Source organism: Equus quagga, chromosome 14 (genome assembly GCF_021613505.1).
Source record: "Equus quagga isolate Etosha38 chromosome 14, UCLA_HA_Equagga_1.0, whole genome shotgun sequence".
Lineage (NCBI taxonomy): Eukaryota > Metazoa > Chordata > Mammalia > Perissodactyla > Equidae > Equus > Equus quagga.
Window position 1 is genome coordinate 84,962,020 of NC_060280.1, and position 24,760 is coordinate 84,986,779.

General features: G+C 57.4%; 3 protein-coding genes across 4 annotated transcripts; 1 reads left to right on the forward strand and 2 right to left on the reverse strand.

The window, feature by feature from the left end:
* Nucleotides 1-300: 300 nt before the first annotated feature.
* Nucleotides 301-6,159, reverse strand: RAD23A (RAD23 homolog A, nucleotide excision repair protein). Of its 2 annotated transcripts, none has more exons than XM_046638141.1 (9): nucleotides 5,989-6,159; nucleotides 4,439-4,600; nucleotides 4,091-4,272; nucleotides 3,896-3,951; nucleotides 3,636-3,763; nucleotides 3,296-3,374; nucleotides 3,000-3,133; nucleotides 1,138-1,302; nucleotides 301-1,064 (listed from the first exon to the last, which is right to left on the reverse strand). In XM_046638141.1, the coding sequence occupies exons 1-9, from the start codon at nucleotides 6,058-6,060 to the stop codon at nucleotides 951-953; spliced, it is 1,092 nt and encodes a 363-aa protein (XP_046494097.1). In that variant the 5' UTR covers nucleotides 6,061-6,159; the 3' UTR covers nucleotides 301-950. The 2 variants fall into 2 exon arrangements, with proteins under 2 accessions (XP_046494097.1, XP_046494098.1); XM_046638142.1 differs by having other exon boundaries at nucleotides 3,000-3,130; nucleotides 5,989-6,158.
* A 1,507-nt stretch (nucleotides 6,160-7,666) lies between these two features.
* Nucleotides 7,667-11,479, reverse strand: CALR (calreticulin). The gene is made up of 9 exons (XM_046638368.1): nucleotides 11,317-11,479; nucleotides 10,862-10,963; nucleotides 10,472-10,675; nucleotides 9,935-10,029; nucleotides 9,636-9,845; nucleotides 9,440-9,553; nucleotides 9,202-9,345; nucleotides 8,515-8,607; nucleotides 7,667-8,429 (listed from the first exon to the last, which is right to left on the reverse strand). Exons 1-9 carry the CDS (start codon nucleotides 11,405-11,407, stop codon nucleotides 8,244-8,246), a joined length of 1,239 nt encoding a protein of 412 aa, XP_046494324.1. The 5' UTR covers nucleotides 11,408-11,479; the 3' UTR covers nucleotides 7,667-8,243.
* Nucleotides 11,480-15,102: 3,623 nt separating this feature from the next.
* On the forward strand, nucleotides 15,103-23,946 carry FARSA (phenylalanyl-tRNA synthetase subunit alpha). Its single transcript, XM_046638477.1, has 13 exons — nucleotides 15,103-15,278; nucleotides 17,067-17,204; nucleotides 17,290-17,388; nucleotides 17,476-17,594; nucleotides 18,415-18,507; nucleotides 18,595-18,723; nucleotides 18,797-18,912; nucleotides 20,253-20,337; nucleotides 20,424-20,523; nucleotides 20,610-20,778; nucleotides 20,857-20,934; nucleotides 21,058-21,172; nucleotides 21,829-23,946. The coding sequence occupies exons 1-13, from the start codon at nucleotides 15,132-15,134 to the stop codon at nucleotides 21,965-21,967; spliced, it is 1,527 nt and encodes a 508-aa protein (XP_046494433.1). The 5' UTR covers nucleotides 15,103-15,131; the 3' UTR covers nucleotides 21,968-23,946.
* Nucleotides 23,947-24,760: the final 814 nt, after the last annotated feature.

Below are 24,760 nucleotides of genomic sequence, written 5' to 3' on the forward strand. Positions count from 1 at the left end.
GAAGGCTTCTGTTTACCAACATTAATCTCCAGTAATTAGCCAATTACCAGGGGAGAAGTGTAGCCAAAACAGACTTCGGTGATTGGGGGGGGGGGGGGGAGGCAGCCCTTCCAAGTCTGAGCGGGGGCCCACCGCCTGGACACGAGACAGCTTTGAGGGGGGAGACACTGGGAGCCCCAACCTGCAGAGGCTGACGGCGCCCTCTACCCCCCTCGGCATTCCTACACTGCCCGGGCCCAACTAGCCCCCAGACCCAGACCAGCAGGAGTGGGAAGCCCCAGCAGGCACAGACCACAGGACTAGCTTTTAAAACTTTATTCACTTCAAAACCTTTATCAGACACGGTTCTGTTTGGGGCTGGGGGGGGGGGGGGCTGGACCTCCAGAGCAGCTCTGATGTTACCCCCTCCCCAAGCAGGACAGCCCAGGCTTCCCCCTTCCCAGCCGAGGAGATGAGGGAGGAGATGCTGGCTGGAGGCCAAGGCCGGAGTGGGGAGGGGCCTTGGGGTGCTCGCCCAGATGGAAGGCTGGGCCACTCCAATGGAGGACCCAAGTCCGGGGCTCCAGCTTCCCCTCACCCTGGAAGAGGGCGGGGGAGGTCTCGGGGGCTCTTCGGGGGATGGGAAGCAAGCAGCCGCCTCTCCATCTGGCTGCAGGGAGCTGGGACAGAGGCCAAGAGGGGCCCATCTGTCGCTTGCAGTCCTGCCAGCTCCTTCAAGTAGGCAGGGCTGTGGCGGGGGATGGGGACAGCTGTCTGGCCCGGGTCTTCTCAGGCCAAGATGCGAATGGGGGCCACTTTAGGAGGGTGGGAAGTTGGGGTGGTTTTTTTTAAAGTTTTTGATTTTTCTTCCACTTCTTAAATAAACATGAATATATATATATTTTTTTCTGTTATAAAACTTCCGTGGAGTTGAGGGGTGGGGGGGCAGTGGGCAGCCCGGCCTCCCGGCATCACTCGTCATCAAAGTTCTGACTCAGGAGGAAGTTAGCAGCCAAGTTCTCGTTTTTCTCACAGGCGAAGTAGGCCTGGATCACCAGGCCCTCGGGGAAGCCCAGGGCCTTCAACTGCAGGGAGAGGGGCAGGCGTGAGCGGGCCAGGCCTGCCCCCAGCGGGGCCACCCACAGCCAAGCCTCTTACCCTCTCTATAGCTTCCTTCTCCTGCGGCGTCACCTGGATGTAGTTCATCTGGGGGGCCTCCTCGCCTATGGCGCCCACCTCACCCTCCACATCGGAGATGTCTGCCAGCTCTCCAGGAGGCTCATTTAGCATCTGGATGAACTGCTCCTGATGCCGGCTAATTTGCTGTGGGAGACAGAGGGGAAGGGATGGTGACCCACATGCCTTGTCCTCCCTTCCCAGGCCCCTATCACAGCCCTTGCTTTTTCAAAATTCACTCAGCACATATTTAGAGTGCTTGTTCTAGCCAAACAGCAACACAGCAGTGGACATGGGCCCTGTCCTGCTGGAGCTGATGTTCCAGAGTGGGGAGATGGGCCCCATGCAAATAAATGGACAATTATTTACAACATAAATACTGCGCCTGGCATACAGTACGGCAGACCTTGGGCTAGGAAAAACACTGCAGGCCAGGAGGGAGCAGTCTGTGACCTGCCAGATGGGGAGGGAATTTCCTCCAGGAAGCGCAAACAGCAAGTGCAAAGGCCCAGGGGTGGGGATGCATTTAGCAAATCCCAGAAACACAAGACCCTTGTGGCAAAACACAGTAAAAAAGGAAGGGAAGAAGGAAGAAGCAGAAGATGAGATCAGAGAGGAGGCAGAGACCAGACTCGCTTTCTTCTAGTGCTTTCTAGTGCAATGGAACATCACAGTAGTAATGTAAATACAGAAAGACATATACCTTTCAAAAAGGTTAACTCATCTGGGTATCGCATATGTAAGGGTGCTAATACAACTCTAATTTTATGTACGTCTCACAATTTTCACATCAAGGAAAAAAAGTGCTTTTTCAGGAATCTGGCTCCATGTGCGGAATGGACCCTGGGGCTGAGGAGAAGCAGAGGCCTGGGTGGTAGCTGCCAGGGAACCAGGTGGGAGAGGAGGTGGACTGCAAGGCTGGGCTGAGTGAGATGGGCTGGAAGCAGATCAGACAGGACAGGTGATGGACAACCCTAGCTGGCCCCCAGGGCCTGGGGCTCGACCAACCCCAGGCCGGTCCACGTGGGGATGGGGAAGGCTGGGAGAAGGGTCTGTTCTGAAGTCTTTGACATCTAGAAAGCACTTTGACAAAGGCATAAAGTCAGCCACAGGTGAGTGTCGCATCCAGAGGTCCAGGCTGGTTACACAGACTTGAGGAGCACCACAGGCTGAAGGCCCAGGACAACGTGCAGGAAGGACCGAGCACAGATGGTGAACAAAGAGGTACGCAGCCTAGGCCCTCCAACATCTGGAGGGGTGAGCAGGAGGAGCCAGCACCAGAGCCCGGGAAGTGGGAGGAGAAGCAGTGGACAACAGGTACCAGGCCAGGAGAGGCAGGCCTTCATGGAGGACCCAGAGGACCCTGGCACAAGTGGGGATACCATCCCTCTGCCTAGGACCCTTCAGGGGCAGGATGGAGCCTTGCTGAGCACGGTGGTCCCAGAGTCAACAGGGGCCCAGCGGTCCTGGGGGCTACCCTGCAACCCCATAGACATTTATGAAGCCCCAGCTGCATGTGAAGCCAAGCCAGAGCCACAAGACCCAAAAGGAAGAGCACCGAGCCAAGAAACTGGAGACACACACGCTCCACCAGCTGCCAGGCTGCTCCAAGCCTCTGGCGTCTTCCTCCGTGGGGGCAATGATGACAGCCCTCACACCTCCCTGGGTGGTTGGCAGGGTTACGAGACTGGGCAGGCCATCAGGCCGCAGGGAGCAGCAGGAGCTATTTCCAAATATAGGGAAACTCCTACATCCCATGACAGGCCAGGTTTGCTCTCTGGGGCTGTGGTACCCAGAGGGGAGGGGAGACGGCGCCTGCACTGGCTCCGCCCCCAGGGCCGCACCTGCAAAAGCTGAGGGTTCTCCTGGCCCAGCTGCTGGAGCAGGGCCGGCAGCAGTGCCGGGTTCTGCTGAATCACCTGCCGCATGTTCTGGAACTGGGGCTGGTCCCGCAGGAACTCCAGAGGGTTCTCTCCTGCTGGCAAGAGGAAGGTGCGTGGTCAGACACCACAGTGGACACCCAGAAGCAAACGCAAAGGCCCAGGGGTGAGCCAACGATGAGCGTGGCATCGAGGGGCAGGAGGAGTCAGATGTCTTGACAGCAGACACCCCCCCCACACGCACCCCCCAATCCACTCACCTGCTTCTGTAGTCGGCTGCTCAGACACCTGACTCTCCTGGACAGAACCATGTTCTGGCTCGGGACTCCCAGGAATTCCCTGTTGGGGATCCTATTTAGTTCCAATGCACAGACTGTCCACTGCCTCCCTCCTGCATGCTCAGCCCTGGCACAAGACAGGTGAGGCCTGGGCCCCAGCCTCCCCAGGCCCACCCCACTGCTTACATACAGGCTCCCGCAGGAAGCCTTTCCTGACTGGAACCACGACCCAAAGGCTTTTGGGGGCACCCTGACCACCTATCAGGGCACTGGAGCCCATGAACTCCATGGAGGCCTCCCCGGGAGGCAGCAGCCCCCTCACCGTGAGCAGATACTCCACGGCTCGGTGGGGGTTGTTGTAGCTGGCTCTCAGGGCGGCCACGACCCGCTCTCGCTCATAGCCCATGGACATGATCTCCGTCAGCATCGTCTCATACTCAGATCCAGTCACTATGGAGGGAGCAGCAAGGCCTGGGTTACCAAGGAGAGGCAATTACAGCTCCCAGGCCCTCCCGCACTCACACAAGGCCCAGCTAATGGCTGGGGCACCCAGTCGCTCTGCCCGGGGGACCCCCCACCCACCTAGCGTGGAGGCCGCGTCTTCCTCTCGCCCGCTGCTACCTGAAGAGGGAACAGAGCTGCAAATTCAAGAAAGAGAAATCGGACCCTGGCTCCTGGCGGCCTGCCCTCCCCCCAGGTGCGTGGGGTCACGTATGTGGGCGCTGGAATGTGCTGGGAGGACAGGGCCCAAGCTGGGAGTGCTGTTCCTTGCCTTACCCTGACACGGATTCTGGGGACGTCGCGGGGATTGATTCCTCCGACGGACTCTTGTCCTCTCTGGGGGCAGGCGGAGGATGGGACATGCCTGAGGCAGGGGCCGGAGGAAAGGTGGTGGAGGACTCCGGGGCAGCAGTGGGTGAGGTCTCTGGGGGCACTGCGCTGCTTGGACTCGTTTTCGCCTGTGACACCCAGAAAAAGAGCAGACATCAGTTCCCCTATCTAGTCCCCACAGCCCGCCCCGTCCCGGCCCCGCCTGCTCATGGCTAATCTCTGCCGGGCACACACGGCTCTCTGCCAGCTCCCCAGCTAATCCAGCCACCCCTCCAACCAGCACACTGCACCCACCTTGGTCACCATGACGACCACAAAGTTCTTCTCATCGATACGATAGTCCCTGATGGGGACGTCGTCACTCAGGATCTTGCCAGCATAGATGAGCTTCTGTCCAGCCACGGGGAAGGCATCGCGCCCCTTCTCAGCTTCTATCTTTTCCTTTAGCACTTTCACCTGGGGGGATGGGTACAATCAGCCACTGCAAACCCCAAGAGTCTCTCTTCCGTTCTAGTGTGGAGGGGAGAGGCTGCAGGCCCTGAGGGCAGAGAAGCTAAACTTCAGTCAAGCAAGCCAGAGGTGAGTTTGTTCATTCATCCCACCACTCAGCAGGGTGTGTACTGAACACCCGTCATGTGCCAGGGGCTGTTTCGGGCACTGAGGGACACAGCTGGGAACAGAACTTCACACAAGTCCCCGCTCTCACAGAGGTGCCACTAATGTGGGAAGAAGAAAACAAATACACATTTCAGATAGTGTAAAGTAGGAGTCAAAGTAAAACAAAACAAAGGGGAGCTGGGTTTCCTCATTCCACGCTGCTGACAGCGGTGTTTACCGAGAGCATCCTAAGGTGATGGTGCTGTTGTAAGTGTACACATGTCACAGTTTCAAAGCCTCATAACAACTGTATGAAATAAATGTCACCAGCTTTATTTTACAACATGAGAAAACGGAAGCATAGAGAGGTTAGCTACCTTGCTGAAAATCAAACGCTTGGGCTGGTCAAAAAAATCTGAGTCTGTTTCCTTTTCTACCAAAAGCGGACTTCAATGTCTCCCTCAGGAGATAGTTGTGCAGAAAGTGGCAAGGACACAGCTAGACACTCGCTATGCTTGTGAGATCCTAAGTCTCTTTCCAGCTAAGAAGGCAGCGTCATGTTCTGACCACGGGCAGAACGCGATCTGAATCCCAGCTCTGCCATGACTCGCTGTCTGCGCCTGGGGCAACACGTTCCTGAAACCCTAGATTTCCACGTCTCTAAGACAAGGGCAGGCAAAGGCCCCAAACAACAAGCCTGTTTCATGGATTTACTAAGATTACAACACCACAACGATCTGTGACTGGAAAAAGAACAAACAGCCAGCAAACACGGACCACTGAAACTCAGACGGTTTACTGTCATCATCGTCGTCGCTGCTGTCACCGCCCAACACCCCCTGGCCACTCCTCCGAGATCCAGCCACCAGCGTCCAGAGGAGACGCCTGCAAAGCTGGGAGCGCAGAGCCCCCGTCTGGAGAGCGCGGCCCGGCCGGGAACCCGAGCCGGCAGCTCCTGCGGCCCGCGAGGACGCTGACATTGGAGCCGGGTCCTGGCGGAGGCCCCGGGGGTGGGGCCTCGCCCGGAGAGCGGGCCCCGAGCACCGCCCAAGTGGAGGCGCCAGGGGCCGGGCTGGGCACCACTGGGGGCTCCAGAAGACTCGGGCAGGGTGGGAGGCTGGGCAGGGCCCGGCCCAGCCCGCGCCGACCTCCTCGCCCCTCCCGTCTGGATCCCCGCCCCCCCCCCCCCCCCCGTCCCAACCCCGGCACCCGTCGCTCCCGCCCCGGGGCTCCGGCCCGGCTCGCACCGTCTCGTCAGGCTCCATGCGGATCTTGAAGGTCTGCTGCTGCAGCGTTTTGAGCGTGATGGTGACGGCCATGGCGGGGCCCGAGCGACGCGGCGGCCCCGGGATCCTCACACAACATGCAACTCACGCCGCCGCCATCTTAGCGCCCAGCCGCGCCGCGCGCCGACCGCTTCCGGGGCAGGCGGTGCGCGCGCCGACCACCAGAGCACGTGACCTGCGCGCGCCCCCCCCCGCCCCTTGGCCTTCGTGGGCATGCGCACGAGAGCGCCCTCGGGCCAGGCATGCGCAGACTAAACTCAGCTCCGCGGGACGGGCGAGTGCTTTTCGCTCAGTGCGCACACTCATCATGTGGCTTCCTGCGAGTGACGCCATGCCCGTTAGCGGTGACGTCATGCATCTACAAAATGGCTCCGATGTCCCCGCTTTCACGCTCTTTTGAGTTTCGGTTCTTTGTGGATGACGTTGAACAAAATTCTTCACATGCTCGCTCTAGATATTTGCACTTCTTCCATAAAACATTTGTTTATGTTTTTCTGCTTCCAAGTGAGTTTTATTCGGGTGTGGCCACTCCTACGGGACCCGTGTCAAGCACTCAGTGGAAATTCTAAAAAACACGTTTGGCCGTGGAAGCGGGGACATGGGGCCATTTGGTGGCCTCACGCATTGCTGAGGGAAAGCCGGATTCGGGGGATGAACCTACCGTTCTAGTTCCTGGGTCTCCCACCTCTCTGCTGCTCCTTCCCTGTCCACCTTGTTCACCCCGCTATCCTCACTATGACCCCCGAAGTACTTAAGGAAGACGTTAATTTTCAAGGCCTCCCGACGTTGCACACAGAGCTCTCTGCAACTTGCCCTGGGCACACCAGCCCCAGAGGTTCCCGGACCGGGGGCTGGGTCCCAGGCCAGGAGAGGAGCTTGGAGCAGGCCCAGCGCGGGAGGAAGGTACTGAAGGTTGGTAGCCAAAGCTGAAGATGGTGCTCTGGGGGGACGGGGTGGCAGCGAGCACGGGCTTGCTTCCCAGTTAGTGGGTGGAAACCCCCCTCCTCCCCTATATCCCACACTGACCATTACCTGCCTCCAAACCTCTCAGTTTCCATCCAAGCTGGGCACCAGACCGTCACCTGACACCTCCCCCATTGCCCAACTGTAACCAGGTCCTGCTGCTCCCTTTGCTGCAAGCCCTGGGCACAGAAGCTGCCAACAGGCCAGGCTCAGTGGAGGGCTTCTCACCTCTCCTGCAACAGGGACATCAGCTCCCACCCACCCACCCAGGGGACTTCAGGCGCAGCTTTGTGGACCCTAGGCAGCCCATTTCCTTGATTATAAAAGTACTTAGTAATTTTTACCAATTGTATTAAGAAAATATTTAAAATTGCACAATTGCTCTACACAGTCTTGCTAACAGCTAAGAAGTACTTGTGTTCAGAGTACTGGACCTCAGTTTCCTCATGAAACTGAGCTGGCAGGAGAACCACAACTCATCAGTTTGGTGCAAGGACTCAATGAGTTAATATGCGGAATATCTGTAAATGGCACTTATAAAGTGACTTCTCCCACGGGTTTGGGGTTGTAGGGGTAAACAAGGGCCCCTCTAACCTTATGGGACTTTGAGCCAACTTTAGTGGCTGCAAAGTGAGTCTTACTCAAGAGTCACCTCCCCCAGAAGGAGACACAGGAGGAAGACACAAAACTTAATTTAATAGAAATTTTGTTTGCAGTTCTTACATTCTCAGTGAGTGGAGCTGGAACCCGCTGCCCCACCCAGAAGTGGCCCAGTCCTGGGGGCAGGGGAGGAAGGGGGGGGTCAGAGCTCAGGCACTAGGAGCCCCATTCTTGCTCAGTGCTGGGGGGCTGGCGATGCCACCTCTTCTCCTGCCCCCTTTGGGATCCAGGACAGAGAGAGATGGAATCTCACGCCTGGGGCTTCTCCTCCACACCCCCTCTGCCCCCAAATTCGAGGGGAACTAAGGGATCTGGGGATGGAAGAAGACAGAGGAAGATAAAGGTGTTAATCAAGAAAGATGCAAGCCCCCAGGTGAGGCCTGAAGGAGAATCAGACACACAACACCAGTACAAAAGAAAAAAAAAAAAGGGAGGGGAAGGAACAAAACCAAAATCCACCCCAAATCGGAACCCGCCTGGAAAAAAAAAATCAAAGTTCTCCAGTCTCATAGAGACATTATTTGGCGCGGCCGGCTCTGTGGCAGGAGCGCTCAGGCCTCAGTCCAGCCCTGGCAGCGGCGGCAGCGCGGCCCCTACAGCTCATCCTTGGCCTGGCCAGCGGCATCTTCCTCCTCGTCCTCCTCATCCTCCTCGTCCTCCTCCTTGTCGTCCTCGTCGTCCTTGTCGGCCTCCTCCTCCTCCTTGCGCTTCTTGTCTTCCTCCTCCTCCTTTAGCCTCTGCTCCTCGTCCTGCTTGTCCTTCATCTGCTTTTCTGCCGCCTGCATGCAGACCACACACTCAGGGCCTGGCCCCCGCCTGCCAGCCCTGCCCACCCCCAGGCCTAGGCCCAGACGCTGGTCCCACCTTTGTGACACCCCACGTCTCGTTGCCGAACTCCTCGGCGTACGCCTCGTCGTTGGTGATGAGGAAGTTGTCAAAGATGGTGCCAGACTTGACCTGTGGGCAAAGGGGGATGGAGGGATGGGTGGTCAGAGGGGGCACTCGATGGCCCTGGCCTTGGCCACGTTCCCATAACCACTCCACAATGCTGCCGTCTAACTTTGCGGCTAAGAAACAGATTGCCTGGGTTCAAACCCCTGGTCTGCCATCTCCTGCCTATACGACCTGGGGCTGATGACTTCTCTGCACCTCAGTTTCTGCCTCTGTGAGATGGGGCCTCAGCCTTATTCAGGTATTGCTCCAGTTCCTACTATGTGCCAGCACCCTTCTAGGCACAGAAAGTGTATCCATAAATAAGAAACAAACCTGTAGTTCCTGGGAAGCTAATTATCTAACCACTTTCTAGGTTGCTGGGGGCAGTTAATGAGTTGGTTTGCATAAAGGTACTAGGGGAAGTACCTGGCATATAAATAGAAACTCAAAGTGGGTGCCATAAGAACTCCACAGAGACAGAGCAAGAAATTCTTCAAAAAAAAGTACCACTTTGGTGTCAGACCTGCCCGGGGTTCAATGCTATCCCTGTCCCTTTCCTCCTGGGTGACCCTGAACACTTGAGGTCTCCTGAATCCTGCTCTTCCCTTTGGGCCTCACCTGCCAGAGATCCAGGCCCAGCACGGCAAAGTTTTCATAGGCGTAGATGTTGCCATCTGGGGAGTACTCGGGGTTGTCGATCTCTGGGTGGATCCACGTGCCCTTGTAATCGGGGTTGTCGATCTGCCGGGGCTTCCACTCGCCCTGCAGAGGGAGATGGGAACCAGAGGGTGAGTGGAGATCAGCACGCTCCCCCCACCCCCGGGCGACCCCGCCCTGCTCAGAGCCCCAGGCTCACCTTGTACTCTGGGTTCTGAATCACCGGTGGTTCCCACTCTCCGTCCATCTCTTCGTCCCAGTCCTCGGGCTTCTTAGCATCGGGGTCGGGGATGTGCTCAGGCTTGTCCCAATCCTGAGGGTACACGAGAAGGTCCGAGTCAGCCCAGCTCTCCTCCACACCCTCCAGGGTGAGGGGCCCCTGCCTAAGCACCAACCTCAGGCTTGGAGTCTGTGGGGTCGTCGATCTTGGCCCGCTCGTCCCAGTCTTCGGGCTTTGCAGCATTGGGATCCTTGATCTTCTTGGGAGGCAGGAAGTCCCAATCATCCTCCAAGGAGCCCGACTCCACCTGGCTGTTGTCAATCTTAACCTCATAGGTGTTATCCGGCCGCACGATCAGCGTGTACAGGTGTGTGAACTCATCGTCCTGAAGAGGGCAGGAGGTGAGTGGCCCCGCCCACCAGGCTGGCCTCTGAGCCTCCCCTGGCAGCCCTTTGTCACCACCCCCAGGCTCACCTTGCAACGGATGTCCTTGTTGATCAGCACGTTCTTGCCCTTGTAGTTGAAGATGACATGAACCTTCTTGGTGCCAGGACCACAGATGTCCGGGCCTAGGGGAGAGGAAGGTCCAGTTAAAGCTGGAGGTTGCGCCCCACTGCGAGCGCCCCCACCCTCTTTACAAGAGGAAGACTTGGTTCTTAAACTCAGGTCTGTAGGGGCTTCAAAAACAGGATTCAAACCTTGAGTGTCTCTAAGGGGCTGTGAGTGGAGCCTGAAAAAACAAACCAGTGCTCCAGAACTCAATATCCTCAGTTGTATAACCGGGAAATACCTACACAAGATCTCCCTAGCAGACAGTCTTACACCAACTTTAAAAATGCAATAAATGGCTGCTAACAGTGACCACCCCCTCAACTTCCCCTCCAAAGAAAAGCTTGACTATTTATGTATTTTCTGTGCTCTCAAGACCACCTTTCACAGCTACAAGGAACTCAGGGGGTCTCAGTGTCTCTCTAACTAATCAGAGGTCAGCGCCAGGGCGGGGCCCCTCACCAAACATGATGTTGTATTCTGAGTCTCCATGCATGTCGGTCTGGTCCAAACTATCTGGAAAGAGCTTCACATAGCCGCCCCCACAGTCGATGTTCTGCTCGTGTTTCACTGTGAACTGCACCACCAGCGTCTGGCCCTTGTTGCTGAAAGGCTCAAATCTGGCCGACAGGGCGTAAAAGCGGGCATCCTGGCTGGTCTGCAGCCCTAGAAGACGGCAGGGAGCTCAGGGCTCGGCCCCAACCCCCCAAAACCCTAAGGATCGGAGATACCCAGGACTCCCCCGTTCTTCCGCCTCCCCTGCTCCTTGGGATACCCAGGCTGTGTGATGGGTGATTACGGCTTCCTCCAGGAAGTCCTGCTGGATCTGAGCTCCCAGCCCCAGGCTCTTACCTTTATCTTTCTCCTGGTCACCGTAAAACTTGCCGGAACTGAGGATGAATTTGCCGAAATCTGACTTGTGTTTGGATTCGATCCAGCGCTCGGTCCACCCGTCTAGGGGATCAGAAGGGCACGTCAGTACAGCTGATCCCTCCCACCAAACATCTCCCAGGAGCCACAACTGCCGGGGGCAGGCGAGTCCCCCCTCCGACGGCCCCCGCCCCAACCTCTAGTCTCACACCTGCAGTGGCTTAAGAGATCCTCGGGCGAACCCTTAAGTCCCGCCGCGGGAGGCTGCTGCACCCTCCACGCTCCCCAGGGACGCACAAGGAAGGACAGCCTGCGGCTCTAGTCCCCGGGGGCCACCATGTTGGCCCTCTGAGCAATAATTACAGGCGATAACGCAGATGTGGGCAGGGGGGCTGAAGAGTCACCGGCGCGGCCTCGAGGCGAGACTAGACGTTTACCTCCATCCAGAAACTGCTCCTTAAAGTAGATGGCGGGTTCAGCGGCGACCAGGCCCAGAAAGCCGAGCAGGAGCGGCGCGGGTAGCAGCATGGCGGGCCGAGGGGGCGGCGGCGCGCGGGCCCTTTAAGTCGCTTCCCTGGCGGCAGCTCTGCAGTAGGGGCGTACGCTGCCGCCGGCCGCGCGCTTTTATACCCGACCGCCCCTCAGAGCAACCTGGCCCGACCCCCTTGGCCCGCCCCCAACCTTATCATTGGTCTATTGACCTGACCCTGCCTTCCCATTGGGCCCTTGTCAGCTCAGCATGTTAGGCTGTGCCTCGGAACGCTGGGTTCCCAGATGGCCGATTTCTATTGGCCGCACCACTGGCCAATGAGGGTCGACCACGCGTTGTGGGGGACGCCCCCCGGTGGGGTGGGGAGCCTCGAGCCCCCCCAGGCTAGGTCATGTGACCAGACCTCGGCCCAACCCCGCCCTCTGCCGCGAGCGCTGGGTTTCTGGGCGTTTAAAGAACCCGCGCGAGCGCAGGTGCAGGACCAGGACCCTGCCCCAGCCTCGTTCGTTCCCGTCCCCTCTAAGGGGAGGGGTGGGCAAGATCTTCCTAGCCTTCTTCTACCCTGGATTTGGGGAACCCCCCCATCCGGCTCTGTCGCTCTTCTTTCTCTCTCCTCGCCCCAGGATGGGGCAGAGGGCACCAGAGCTCAGGCGGCACAGCCTTGCAGGCCAAGCTCTCTCCTCGATGCAGCCCGTGCGGCCCCTGATGTCCTGTCAGACTGTTGCTGTGTGACCTGGGGCAGGTCACTTAGCCTCTCTGAAGTCATAGGAGCTCCTGGGAGGCCAGCAGGAGCGACCGTGGCCAGCTGATGCCCGGCAGAAATGCTTTCAAATTTTTTAGGGATGTCCTGGGACAGAGGGAAGGAAGCCCAGAAGGCTCGAAGATGTGACTATAGACTGTGGCTCTTAGGGTGGGGGTAGGGTTATTCCTCTGGTTGCAGCCTCTCCTTGACCCCCCACCTCCCTCAGGCGGTAAATGAAGGGGTCGCTGCGTTGTGGTCTCCCACAAACGGCCTGGCTTTTGCAACTAAACGGCTAAAGATGAGAGGTCAGGGAGTTCCGCTGGGAAGGAAAAAAAGAGACAGATGGTGAGGAAGATAAGGTCCAAGGGCGTTAGGCAGGACCCCTGCAGGTGGAGTCTTATTCTGACCGACAGTGACTGACACCAGCTCCCTGCCCCCGGGCTGCAGGAAGGAGGAAGGAGGGCTGGGTTTCCCAAACTCTGAGCAAACAGGCCCTGGACCTGGAAACGTGGGAGTGGACTGCGGGCAGGAGGAAGGTGGGTGAAGCCTGGCAAAAGGCTGGGGAGGGGTGCTTCCCTGTTAGCAGTGGGGACTGATTCCGAAAAGGGAGGAATGAGGAGTCTTGGAGAAGTTGGGGTTCTGCCTCTTCCCCCAGGCCAACCTGTCCCCCCTCAGGAGGAGCCCCAAGTCTGGGGTGGCCACTCCAGACCCGCCAGTGACCCTCCCACCTGCCCTCCCTTGTGTCATGGACAAATGGGTTTGGCGCTTCCTGCCTGCGGAAGCCCGGCGCCTGCCCTGTTCCCCTCGGTGGACCCCAGTGTCTCTTGCAGTATTTGGCAAAGAACAGACTTAAAACTTCCTTGGCATGTGACGGGAAGAGAGAAGGGAGGATTCTGCAGGAATTAAATAAACGAACATGGGGACAGTGCTCTGAGACCAAGAAGGGACTTTGAGGGATGACTCTTGAATTTCTACTGGGTTCTCACTGTAGGATCCGGAGGGGGAATGTTAGTAAGCCCATTTTCCAGGTTCAGGTGGCAGCTGTAACGGTTAGATGCTTAGACGTTGTTCTAACCATACTACTGCTCAGAATACTGCCTGACATGCAGTCCACACTCAATTTAGTATTAGCAAATACTGCCTACATGTATGGACACTATTTCACTTAATTCTCCCAATAACTCAGGCTCCTATCATCTCCATCCAGGTGAGGAAGCTGAGACACAGAAAGATTAAGTGATTTGGCACATGTGACCATTGACCTTCTGAAATGGGGCTGGTCTGAATTGAGATGTGCTGTCAGTGTAAAATACACATCAGGCTTTGAAGACTAAGTATGAAAAAAGAGTGCAAAGTATTTCATTCATAATTTTTTTTGAGGAAGATCAGCCTTGAGCTAACATTCACTGCCAATCCTCCTCTTTTTGCTGAGGAAGGCTGGCCTTGAGCTAACATCCGTGCCCATCTTCCTCTACTTTATATGTGGGACGCCTGCCACAGCATGGCTTGATAAGGGGTGCGTAGGTCTGCGCCCAGAATCTGAACCAGTGAACCCCGGGCTGCCCAAATGGGGTGCGCGAACATAACCGCTATGCCACCAGCAGGCCCCTCATTTGTAATTTTATATTCAGTGTTGAAATGATAATTTGGACATATTAGTATCAGTAAATTCTTCAAATTAATTTCACCCATTTTGTTTTTAAGCTTGCTACTAGAAACTGTAAAATTGCATTTGTGTCTTGCATTGTATTCTGTAGGACAGCACTGATCTAGACTATGCATTATTGCCCTGGTGTTGATCTTTTCAGAGCATGGGGCAGGTGACAGGGCAGGATCTGAGGTGTTTGTAATTTTTTTTTTTTTGAGGAAGATTAACCCTGAGCTAACTACTGCCAGTCCTCCTCTTTTTGCTGAGGAAGACTGGCCCTGAGCTCATATCCATGCCCATCTTCCTCTACTTTATATGCGGGACGCCTACCACAGCATGGCATGCCAAGCGGTGCCATGTCCGCACCCGGGATCCAAACTGGCGAACCATGGGCCACCCAGAACGTGGGAACTTAACCACCGTACCACTGGGCTGGCCCCTGAGGTGTTTATAATTTTTGACACCAACTCCTTGTAGAACATTGGGGAAGTCATATCCCCCTCCAAGCCTCAGTTTTCACATCTGGAAATGGGAATTATATGAGTATCTACATCATAAAGTTTAGGGGAAACTGAGTAACACACCTGAAGCACTCAGCCCTGGGCTGGGCACACAGGTGGGTGTCCACACAGCCTGGCTGTGACCCTCACTATAATGATGAGGTGAGTCCTTCTCCCCTCTGTAAATGGGGATGGCCCTATCCAGCCTCCCCTTGAAAATGTAAAAGTTGTTGACACCAGGGGCTGGCCCCGTGGCCAAGTGGTTAAGTTCGGGCGCTCCACTGCAGGCGGCCCAGTGTTTCATTGGTTAGAATCCTGGGCACGGACATGGCATTGCTCATCAAACCATGCTGAGGCAGTGTCCCACATGCCATAACTAGAAGGACCCACAACGAAGAATATACAACTGTGTACTGAGGGACTTTGGGGAGAAAAAGGAAAAAAATAAAATTAAAAAAAAAAAGTTCTTGACATCAGCAGAATGACTTATCTCTGGAGCCCACCACCCACAGCCCTCTCAGAGGGCAAGAGAGCATCCCACAGAGTGGAGGGCTCCCGAGGGAGAGGGAGAATTGCAAAGTCACACAGCCACTGCAGGTGGGACTGGATGAAGCTTAAAACAACGCTGCGATTCCCTGCCTGAGGTCATCAATTTGACCTCTGTGGTCAACCAGACCCCAATAGTCCAGCTAGGCTGTAAGGTGAGGACTGAGTCCGTTCCATCCTTTGAGGTTCAATCGCCGCACTCAAGATGGCGACGCCCAGAACCACAGCGTGCCGCACTCAAGATGGCGGCACACGCTCCCGGCGCCGGTTCCGGTTCCGGCTGTTCCGGCGCCGGCCGCGACACACCGAGTGCGCCGGGGGCAGCCATGGCGGACGGTCCGGTGGCGGACGTGCTGCTGCGGCGGCTGGAGGCGGCCGATGGCGGCCTGGACAGCGCGGAGCTGGCGGCCGAGCTGGGCGTGGAGCACCAGGCCGTGGTGGGCGCCGTGAAGAGCCTGCAGGCGCTGGGCGAGGTGAGCCGGCCCGCGTTTGTACCTGGGGGGTTGTATGTGCGTCCAGCCCAGGGTGCGCGGGCGAGGAGCTCGGGTGCACGGACCTTCCTCCTGCAGTAAACGTCCACGGAGGCACGATCGGCTCTGGGGCGGGGATACGATGGTGCGCAAGGAAGACGTAGTCGCAGCCCTCACGGGGGTTGCGGTCTGATGGAGGAGATACTCAAGTGACCAGAGCGATGGAGAAGGCACAGGGAACCCAGAGGTGACAGCCGACCCAGCCTTGGGGATAAGGGAGAGCGTCCCAGAAGAGATGACGGCTGAGTCGGGTCTCTGCATTGAGGAGGAAAGCCATGGCACTTTAGGGATCAGTGGAGGTGGGGAGGACACGTGGTGAGACCAGCAGAGTCAGAACTTGGAAGGCTTGTAGGTCTTGATCTCTAAGGGGTAGTTGGGAGCCATGGCGGAAGCTGGAGCCAGTGAGATGTGTGTGCTGCCTACATCCCTCTTTGGAAGGATTGGCAGGGGCAGGGCTGGAGTGGAGGAGAGGAGGGCAGAGGCTGGCACAACCCCAAACTAGAGAGCATGGTGTCTCACTTTAGGGAGGCGGTTGGAATGCAGAAGGGATTCCAAAGAGGCAGTGAAATGAGATTCTTGGCAAGGCAGGGCCAGCACAGAAGAAGCCCAGCCTTCTGACTCGGACAAGTGAAGGGTAATGGGGATGCTGAGAGGCCCGTGGGCTTCCCAGGAGGCTGGGTCCATGAGGCCAGGACTCAGAAAACAGATCTGGGCTATGTATTCATCAGGCTCACATTGTGTGTGCCACTCTGGCCTCAGCTTGATTTGTCACCCAATCCTTGCCATAGCTCTAGATGATGGTGCTGTCATTATCCCCGTTCTGCAGAGGTGGCACCTTCCAAGCGCTGGTCAGTAACTTGATCGGTGTGCTGGAAGGGACAGGCAAAACTGAATTTGAAATTAGGCGCTCAGGCTGCAGAGCCCGAGCTAGCAGTGTAGAGAAAGGAGTGAAGCTACAGCGTGTGGGGTGACAGAGCCTTGATAGATGTGACGTGGACGTTTGGACAGGTTCTGAGGGTTAAATGGTGGCAGTTTAATGTGGTTCAGGCTAATGATGAGGACAGTGATAAGAATAAAAATAATAATAGCGGGAGTTGGAATTTGTGTGGCATTTGCTACATGCTAACCACTCCACATTTTTTTTATGTCGTAATTCAGTTGTTCCTCAGAACAGTCCTGTATGGTAGAACCCACCACACCCTTCTCATGCATGAGAAATTTGCTCAGGGAGGTTAAGCAGCTCTCTGAAGGTCACACAGCAAGTGAGGAGCAGAGATGGGATTTCAGATGAGGGGGGAGCTAGGACCTGTGGGCCCCACCCAGCCTGGCCCCTCTCTGTGTGACCTGAATCCATCCTCATCATGGCGCCTCAGGTTCCTGTGTGTAAGGTGGAGCTCCCGGGCCCTTCTGTGACACTGAGAGGCAGACACGGAAACGCGGAGGCAGATCGCTTGACCTGAGACCTTAATCTTTCTCAGGTCCAAAAGTGATAGAAAGAATTTGTCCTCCGCCAGGTAACCCCCTTAGTACTTTGCCTCATCCTGGGACGCGTAAGCCATCTTTCGCATTGTCTCCACGTCACAGAAGGGAAACTGAGGCTCAGCCAGGCGAGATCACTTGGCTGAGAAGTGGTGTCACCGCGATGTGAAGCTGGCTTCAGGGGCTGTGCAGCCCCAGTGCTGTGGTGACGGGGTGCCTGGCTCTGAAGCCTGTCCCCCCATTTCCCTGCAGATCATCGAGGCTGAGCTGCGCTCCACCAAGCGCTGGGAGCTCACTGCCGAGGGCGAGGAGATTGCCCGGGAGGGCAGCCATGAGGCCCGGGTGTTTCGCAGCGTCCCCCCGGAGGGCCTGGCCCAGAGCGAGCTCATGGTAGGGACCTGGGGGCCAGGGCCTAGGGAGGTGACCGAGTGAGGGCAACGCTCGTGCCCCGCTCACTGCAGGCTTGCTCCCCCAGCGACTGCCCAGCGGCAAGGTGGGCTTCAGCAAGGCCATGTCCAACAAGTGGATCCGCGTGGACAAGAGCGCGGCCGACGGGCCCCGGGTGTTCCGAGTGGTGAGTCCCTGCAGGCGGCAGGGCTGGCAGGGGGTGGGCAGGGGGAGTCCCGGCCCTCACGGCCCCTCCCACCCATCGTGGCGACAGGTGGACAGCATGGAGGATGACGTGCAGCGGCGGCTCCAGCTGGTCCGGGGCGGGCAGGCCGAGAAGCTGGCTGAGAAGGAGAGGAGCGAGCTCAGGAAGAGGAAGCTGCTGACTGAAGTGTGAGCGGGCGCGGCCCTGGGCAGGGGAGCGGACGGGAGCCCTTCCACCCTCATTGGGCCACGGTGCTGCCAGGCCCCCCCCCCCCCCCCACTTCTGTGGTTATCAGGCACGTGTGCTGGGCTCCTGCCACCTCAGGGCCTTTGCCCGTGCTATGCCTTCTGCTGAGAACGGTCTTCTGGTTGGTCTTCAAGGCGGGCTCTGGCGTCGAACCTTTGCTCATGGGTCACCTTAAAGAGCCCACCCTGATGCCCTCTTCTCTCTTCACGTTCCACAGAAGCCCTCCCTCCTGTTTATGTCCTTCACGGTGCTGGGACCTGGACAGCCCACGGTCCTGCTCTCACAGGGCTGACGCCCCCCCTTGAGCAGACACCCAGTAGTGTAGCAGTTATGAGAACACAGACTGGAGCCAGGCTGCCCGAATCAAGTCCCAGCTCTGTCACTTAGAGCTGTGTGACCTTGGCCAAGTCACCAGGCCTCGGTTTCCACATCTGTAAAATGGCTCCTTTTCACAAAATTGTGGGGTGACTTCCGTGGAACAGAACCTGGCACAGAATAAATCCTCTAAACTTTACTTATTATTCCCAGTTGCACACTTAGTGCCTTGCACCGGCCCTCATGTCCTCAATAACTGTTTGTTGAACGAATAAGTGAATGAACACGGGGGGCCAAATAAGAGGGTTTTACATGATGACACGTGTCAGCAGGAAAATAAAGCAGAGTGACTTGGTGGGTGGGGTTGGAGTCAGCAGCAGATGAGCGATTGAGGGAAACCTCATGGAGGAGGCGACAGTGGTGTCCCCTCCCCTCCTCTGGCCACAGGACCCTGAAGACCTACTGGGTGAGCAAAGGCAGCGCCTTCAGCACCAGCGTCTCCAAGCAGGAGGCGGAGCTGAGCCCCGAGATGATCTCCAGGTATGAGGGTGCTCAGGGGGCAGGGGTCAGTGGGCCGGGGTGGGGAGGGGTCAGCCCTAGCAGGCCATGGACCTGCCTCCCCCACAGCGGCTCCTGGCGGGACCGGCCCTTCAAGCCCTACAACTTCTCGGCGCACGGCGTCCTCCCTGACAGCGGCCACCTGCACCCGCTGCTCAAGGTCCGCACCCAGTTCCGGCAGATCTTCCTGGAGATGGGGTGAGCGAGAGCCCCGGGGGGTGCCGGCCCAGCTCCGGGGCACAGCAGGGCAGTCAGGCCGCTCTCCCGCCAGGTTCACCGAGATGCCGACCGACAACTTCATCGAGAGCTCCTTCTGGAACTTCGACGCGCTCTTCCAGCCGCAGCAGCACCCGGCGCGTGACCAGCACGACACCTTCTTCCTGCAGGGTGGGTGGGCCTCGCCATGCCACAGAGGGGCGAGGCCTGGCCAGAGCCTTTTGGGGTGGCGTGCCGTTTTACAGAATAAACCCCATCCTCCTCAGCGTGGCCAGCAAGGCCTGTGCGAGCCACTCCTGTCAAGCTCTGGGGTCTCCTCCCGCCTCCCCTCCTGCCCACCTCAGGGCCTTTGCCCATGCTGTGCCTTCTGCCAAGAACCGTCTTCTCTGGATCTTCATGGCAGGCTCTCGGAGCCAACCCCCCCCCCGACGTGTCACCTTAGAGAGGCCACCATGACATGCCTTTGTCCCCTGAGTTCTAAAAGCCCCTCGCCCTTAGTCTTCGGTCTTGGTTCCTGTTTCTTTTTTTCTTTCACAGTCCTTAATACTGCCTGAAATTGCGTGAGTGTCCACACTGGTCATCTCCCCACCAGGAGGGCAGGCGAGGCCATTGGCTGCCCCTTAGCCCGCTGGGAGCAGCATCACTGCCATCACCATCGTCATGGCACCCGAAACACTGAGCACCCACTGTGTGCCAGTCGCTGTTCCAGTCTTCCTGCTGACTATACGAAGCAGCACTGTTAGCCCCTTAAACAAATGAGGAACTGGGGCGCAGAGAGGGAACATTGCTTCCCCACGGTCACACAGCTTATAAATGGTGGAGGTGGGATTCGATGCCAGCCTTTTCAGGCATACTAAAGTTGTGTTTCTGGAAAGGGAGCTTAAGAATTTGCACACTCATAAAACAAATGGTCACTGAACCCCTTCTGTGTGCCAAGGTCTCTGTTAAACCCCTGAGGGTCACAGCCAGAATGAGACAGAAGTCTTTGTCCTGGTGAGACAGATGGGTGTTATGTCCTGAGCAAGCTGTGCACTGGGGCAGGTGGCAGTAAATGCAGTGGGGAAAACTGGCGTGGGGAAGGGGAACTTAAAATCAAGTCTTTGCTTAAGCAGAGATCAAAGGAGGTGAGGGAGGGAGCTGTATCTGGGAAGGAAAGTTCCAGGTAGCGAGAGTGGCCAGTGCAAAGGCCCTGAGGCTGGAATGTGCCTGGCGTGCTCACAGATTAGCTGGAGGCCTGTGACAGGAGGGAGTGTTCAAGGAGGAGTGGAAGGAGACGGGACAGCATACAGGGCCTTGTGGGCCACAGGGAGAATGGTGGCTTTTTCTCCGAGTGAGATGGGAGCCATGGAAGGTTTTGGGCAGAGGGGGGATGTGACTGACTCTGGTGTTCCCAGGCGCCCTCTGGCGGCTGCAGTGAGCGCAGGGGCAGGAGCTGCGCTGGCGCTGTCTGTCCTCTGCAGTGGCTGTCTGGGAAACGCTCGACTGACCAGACAATGCTCTTTCCTGCCCAGATCCAGCCGAGGCCCTGCAGCTCCCAATGGACTACGTCCACCGCGTCAAGCGGACCCACTCTCAGGGCGGCTATGGCTCGCAGGGGTGAGGCAGGGCCAGGGCTCGGGGGGTCGGGGGAAGGAGTAGGGCTCTGAAGGCCCTGGCATGGACCTCCCCAACTGCCCCTGCAGGTACAAGTACACCTGGAAGCTGGATGAGGCCCGGAAAAACCTCCTGCGCACGCACACCACGGCAGCCAGTGCCCGTGCCCTCTACCGCCTGGCCCGGAAGGTGCGGCATGGCCCGGGGGGTGGGGGGTGCGGGGGTGCCCACTGCCCTCTTACCCCCACCCTGCCTGGCCGGCCTCTCGCCCCCAGAAGCCCTTCACGCCCATCAAGTACTTCTCCATCGACCGCGTGTTCCGCAACGAGACTCTGGACGCCACACACTTGGCGGAGTTCCACCAGATCGAGGGCGTGGTGGCTGACCACGGCCTCACCCTGGGCCACCTCATGGGCGTCCTGCGGGAGTTCTTCACCAAGCTGGGTGAGTGGGCTGCCAGGGCCAGGGCAGGGCTGGGGCGGCCGGGGGAGATGCCTTGGTCACCAGCCCCGTCCTCGCCAGGTATCACGCAGCTGCGCTTCAAGCCTGCCTACAACCCCTACACGGAGCCCAGCATGGAGGTGTTCAGCTACCACCAAGGTCAGGGCGGCCCGTCCCGGTCCTGGGGTTGGGGGAGGGAGGCCTCGGGCTGCCCCGTGCCCCCACAGCGCCCCCAAGTCCGCTGCAAGGCTGGCGCTCAGCCGTCGCCCCTCCCGCCCGCAGGCCTGAAGAAGTGGGTGGAGGTTGGGAACTCCGGGCTCTTCCGCCCAGAGATGCTGCTGCCCATGGGGCTCCCCGAGAACGTGTCCGTCATCGCCTGGGGCCTCTCCCTGGAGCGGTGAGTGCTCGAGCCACCTAGGGGGGCCACCTGCCAGGCGTGGGGCCTGCGGATGTCAGTCAGCCACAGAGCTGACAGGCAGACCCCTCGTGAGTACTGCCGTGCGCTCTTCCTGTGCGGTGAGCGCAGCAGCCCCACCCCACCTCCGTGAAGCCAGGCCCTAGGGGAGTGAGGAGGAGGATCAGGAGCAGGGAAATAGGTGGATTCAACCAAGAAAGCCTCGAGGGAATCTGAAGGCAGCTGGGGCTCCAGAGAAAACAGGGAGCGCCAAGGAGAGGCGCTTGTCAGGGAAGGCCTGTTGGAAGAGGTGGCGTCTGGGCAAAGACTGGGAGTGGGCGAAGGGGTGAGCCGTGAGGATATCTGGGAACGGCCTTCCAGGCAGAGAGAACCGCCAGTGCCAAGGCCCTGAGGCTGGAGCGTGCCTGCTGCTGTGGAGAACAGTGAGGAGGCCAGTGTGGCTGGAGGGAGGGAGGGAGCAAAGGGGGAGAGCAGGAGGAGATGAGGGTGGAGAGGTGACGGAGCAGGTTGTGCAGGGCCTTGTGGGCCTCGGGGAGGACTTGGGCCTTCACTCTGAGGAAGGTGGGAGCTCTCAGAGGTTCTCTTCAGAGGCGACCATGACCTGACCTGGTGCTAAACCATGCATCTTATCCTCCAAGCCCCACGATGATCAAATATGGCATCAACAACATCCGGGAGCTGGTGGGCCACAAGGTGAACCTGCAGATGGTGTACGACAGCCCCCTGTGCCGCCTGGACGCCGAACCGGGGCCCCCGCAGACACAGGAGGCTGCGTGACATGGGCCACCCTGGACAGGCCACCCTCCCCAAGCCCGTGCTGCCCAGCTCGTCTGCATCCCTGCCAGTGACCCCATGTATTTATGAGGCCTCTGTGAGGCCATCCCCCACCCCTGGCATCTCCTCTTCCCCACCCGCCCCAGGGTCCCAGGGGCAGGGGAGCAGGTAGCAGGTGTGTGTGGTCGTCCACCTAGGAGGGCGGGCCCTGGGAGCCCTGTGGGCCGGCCGCTGCCTAATAAAGTGGGCACTTGCCCTCATCTGGTACCCTCCTTTAGGGGTGGAGGGGTGCTGGGGCCCGGGTACGAGGGGTGCTGGCTTGGGGTCTTGGATCCTCAGCAGCTCCTGGCCAGCCTGAGCCAGATCCCCTGGGGAAGACTAGCTCCATCGTGCATTTCCTGGTCCCCTGCTGGTGCCAGGTCCTCTTCCAGGTGACCAGAACAGAACTCCCTACCCCTGTGGAAGGGGCATTTGGGAGGGGGAGGCCAGGGCGGGTGTCAGGGCCCCGTGAACCAGGATTCCCGCTAACTGGTGGCAGCCAGGTGTGGGTGGGGGGCAAGCTAAGCTTTTAAAAGCTGCCTTTTTTCCCCCCAAAAGAGCAGATTTAGGTTCACAGCAAAATTGAGCAGAAGGTACAGAGATTGCCCATATATCCCCTGCTCCTCCATGCATAGCCTCCCCTACCATCCACATCCCCACCAGAGTAGGATGTTTGTTACCAAGGATTAACCCTCCTGGACATGTCATGATCCCGCAGAGGCCGGAGCTGACGTGAGGGCTCCCTCTTGGTGGTGTCTGTTCTGTGGGTTTGGACAAATGTGTAATGACACGTGTCCACCGTTATAATACCATCTGGAGTATTTCATGCCCTCGAAGTCCTCTGTGCCCTGTCTATTCATCCCTCCTTCCTCCCCCTAAAAAGCTGCTCCTGTAAAAAAAAATTCCCGTAAGGATTTCACGTGAGCCCAGAACGCAGGGCTGAGGTGGACAAAGCTCCGGGAACCCGCTATCCACATTGAACAGTGAGCGGGGTCTCGCACCTGTTTCTGCGGGAATATTTTGAAGCAGCCTGGGCGCCATATCACTCACCGCGTGTCTCCAGGGGCTTTTGGGACTGTGGACAGCTTCTCACTCAGCGGTGGCGCGCAGCACGGTCCATAGGCTCTGCTGCTCCCAGCGCCTGTGGGGACCGATCTCCCGAGGGCTCCTCAGTCCCATCTTTTTTCTTTGTTTCAAACAAAATAATTCAGTCATACAGAAGGATATTCGTGCAGTAACTGCACTTCCTAAGTGCCAGCGGTGTTCATGAGCCGAAGACTTGGCAATGAAGCTGATGCAGGTCCCTCCCCTCGGGAGCTGCCACGGGGGGGTGGATGGGGCCCAGGAGACATGACAGCAGAGAAACAAATGGAGTGGGGCGGGGGGCGGTGACGGCCACACAGGAAAGTACAGGCAGGTGAAGTGTATCCAATACATAAAGCGTAATACAGTAAACACCCAGGAATCCACCCCCAGTTCAATCGAATCTGAGCGTTGACTGTATATGTTTTGGATCTGTCACTTTAGATTTGTGTGACAAATGGTTTGACGACCCTATGGGCTTGTCCTAGTTCCTTTTGTCCCCACCCCACTAAAGTTGCCCCCTACTGAATTAGTGTTGATCATTTTCATGTGTTTCTAAACGTTTGCTACTTACATGTTACTTTAGCAAGACATGGCTTCATTTTGCATGTTTGCAGAAGCCATACAAACCGTGCACCAGAAAAATCACCCTGCATCTTGGGTGTTGCTTTCGTTTTGGTTGTGGGCGTGTGTCTTTATGTGTGCACGCCAGTGAGTCTTCGCGATTCCTGTCCGTGGGTGATCTGAGATCTTCAAATGTGATGCTGTGGGAAGATGCATTTTGTTTAACTTGTGGCTTTGCCACAAGATACTAATGTTAACTACCGTTTATTAAATTCTTAAAGTGTTACAGATGTTTATCCCCTGACACTCTTAGAATCATCTGATGTTTTCGATTTTATCGCCTCAGTAATACACAAAGATGGGTTTTGAGAGTGAGTGGCAGTTTTATGATCACCCCCAGTGGTAGGAGACAGAGCCAGATTCAAACCCATGTCCTCTGGTATGTAGGTGTTGCAGTGTGTGTCCTGGTGTATGTGTGGCTAGGGACACAGTCCTGCACAGAAGGGCTGACAAAGTGAACGGCTTCCTGCTGCCTCCCTCACAGACACTGTGATGGGTGTCCCAGAGGGGAGCTCCTCTTCCTTCGCAGTCAGTTGGAACAAAGTCCCACCCCCTGGCCTTGGTTTCTAGCCCAGCCCCTGCCCATTCTTCATCCTCACCCACGGCCTCCCCTAATCCCTCCTCTACCTCCCAACCTGGCCTGGTTGCTCCTCAGACACACTGCGCTTGCTCGCTACCTCAGGGCCTTTGTACACCCCAAATCTTTTGCCCATTTTTAAACTGGGTTTGGTTGGCTGTTACTGAGTTGCAAGAGTTCTTAGTAGACGTCGGATACAAGTTGTTAGATATATATTTTGCAAATATTTTTACAACTCTAATGCTCCTCGTGTGGCAATTATTATTGTTACTCTTCAGGCATTATCGTTATTACTATAATTAAGGGATATGGACCCAACTCTCTAAGGGCCAGACCCCGCCGTGCTTTCAAGGACCTTCCAGCTTTGGAGCGCACAGGGTACTCAGATTGAAGGTGGTGACTGCATAGACCTCACTGAGGGCAACAGGTCGTAGTCAGGGAACAGAGACTTTTATCACAACGACTTCTGGGGG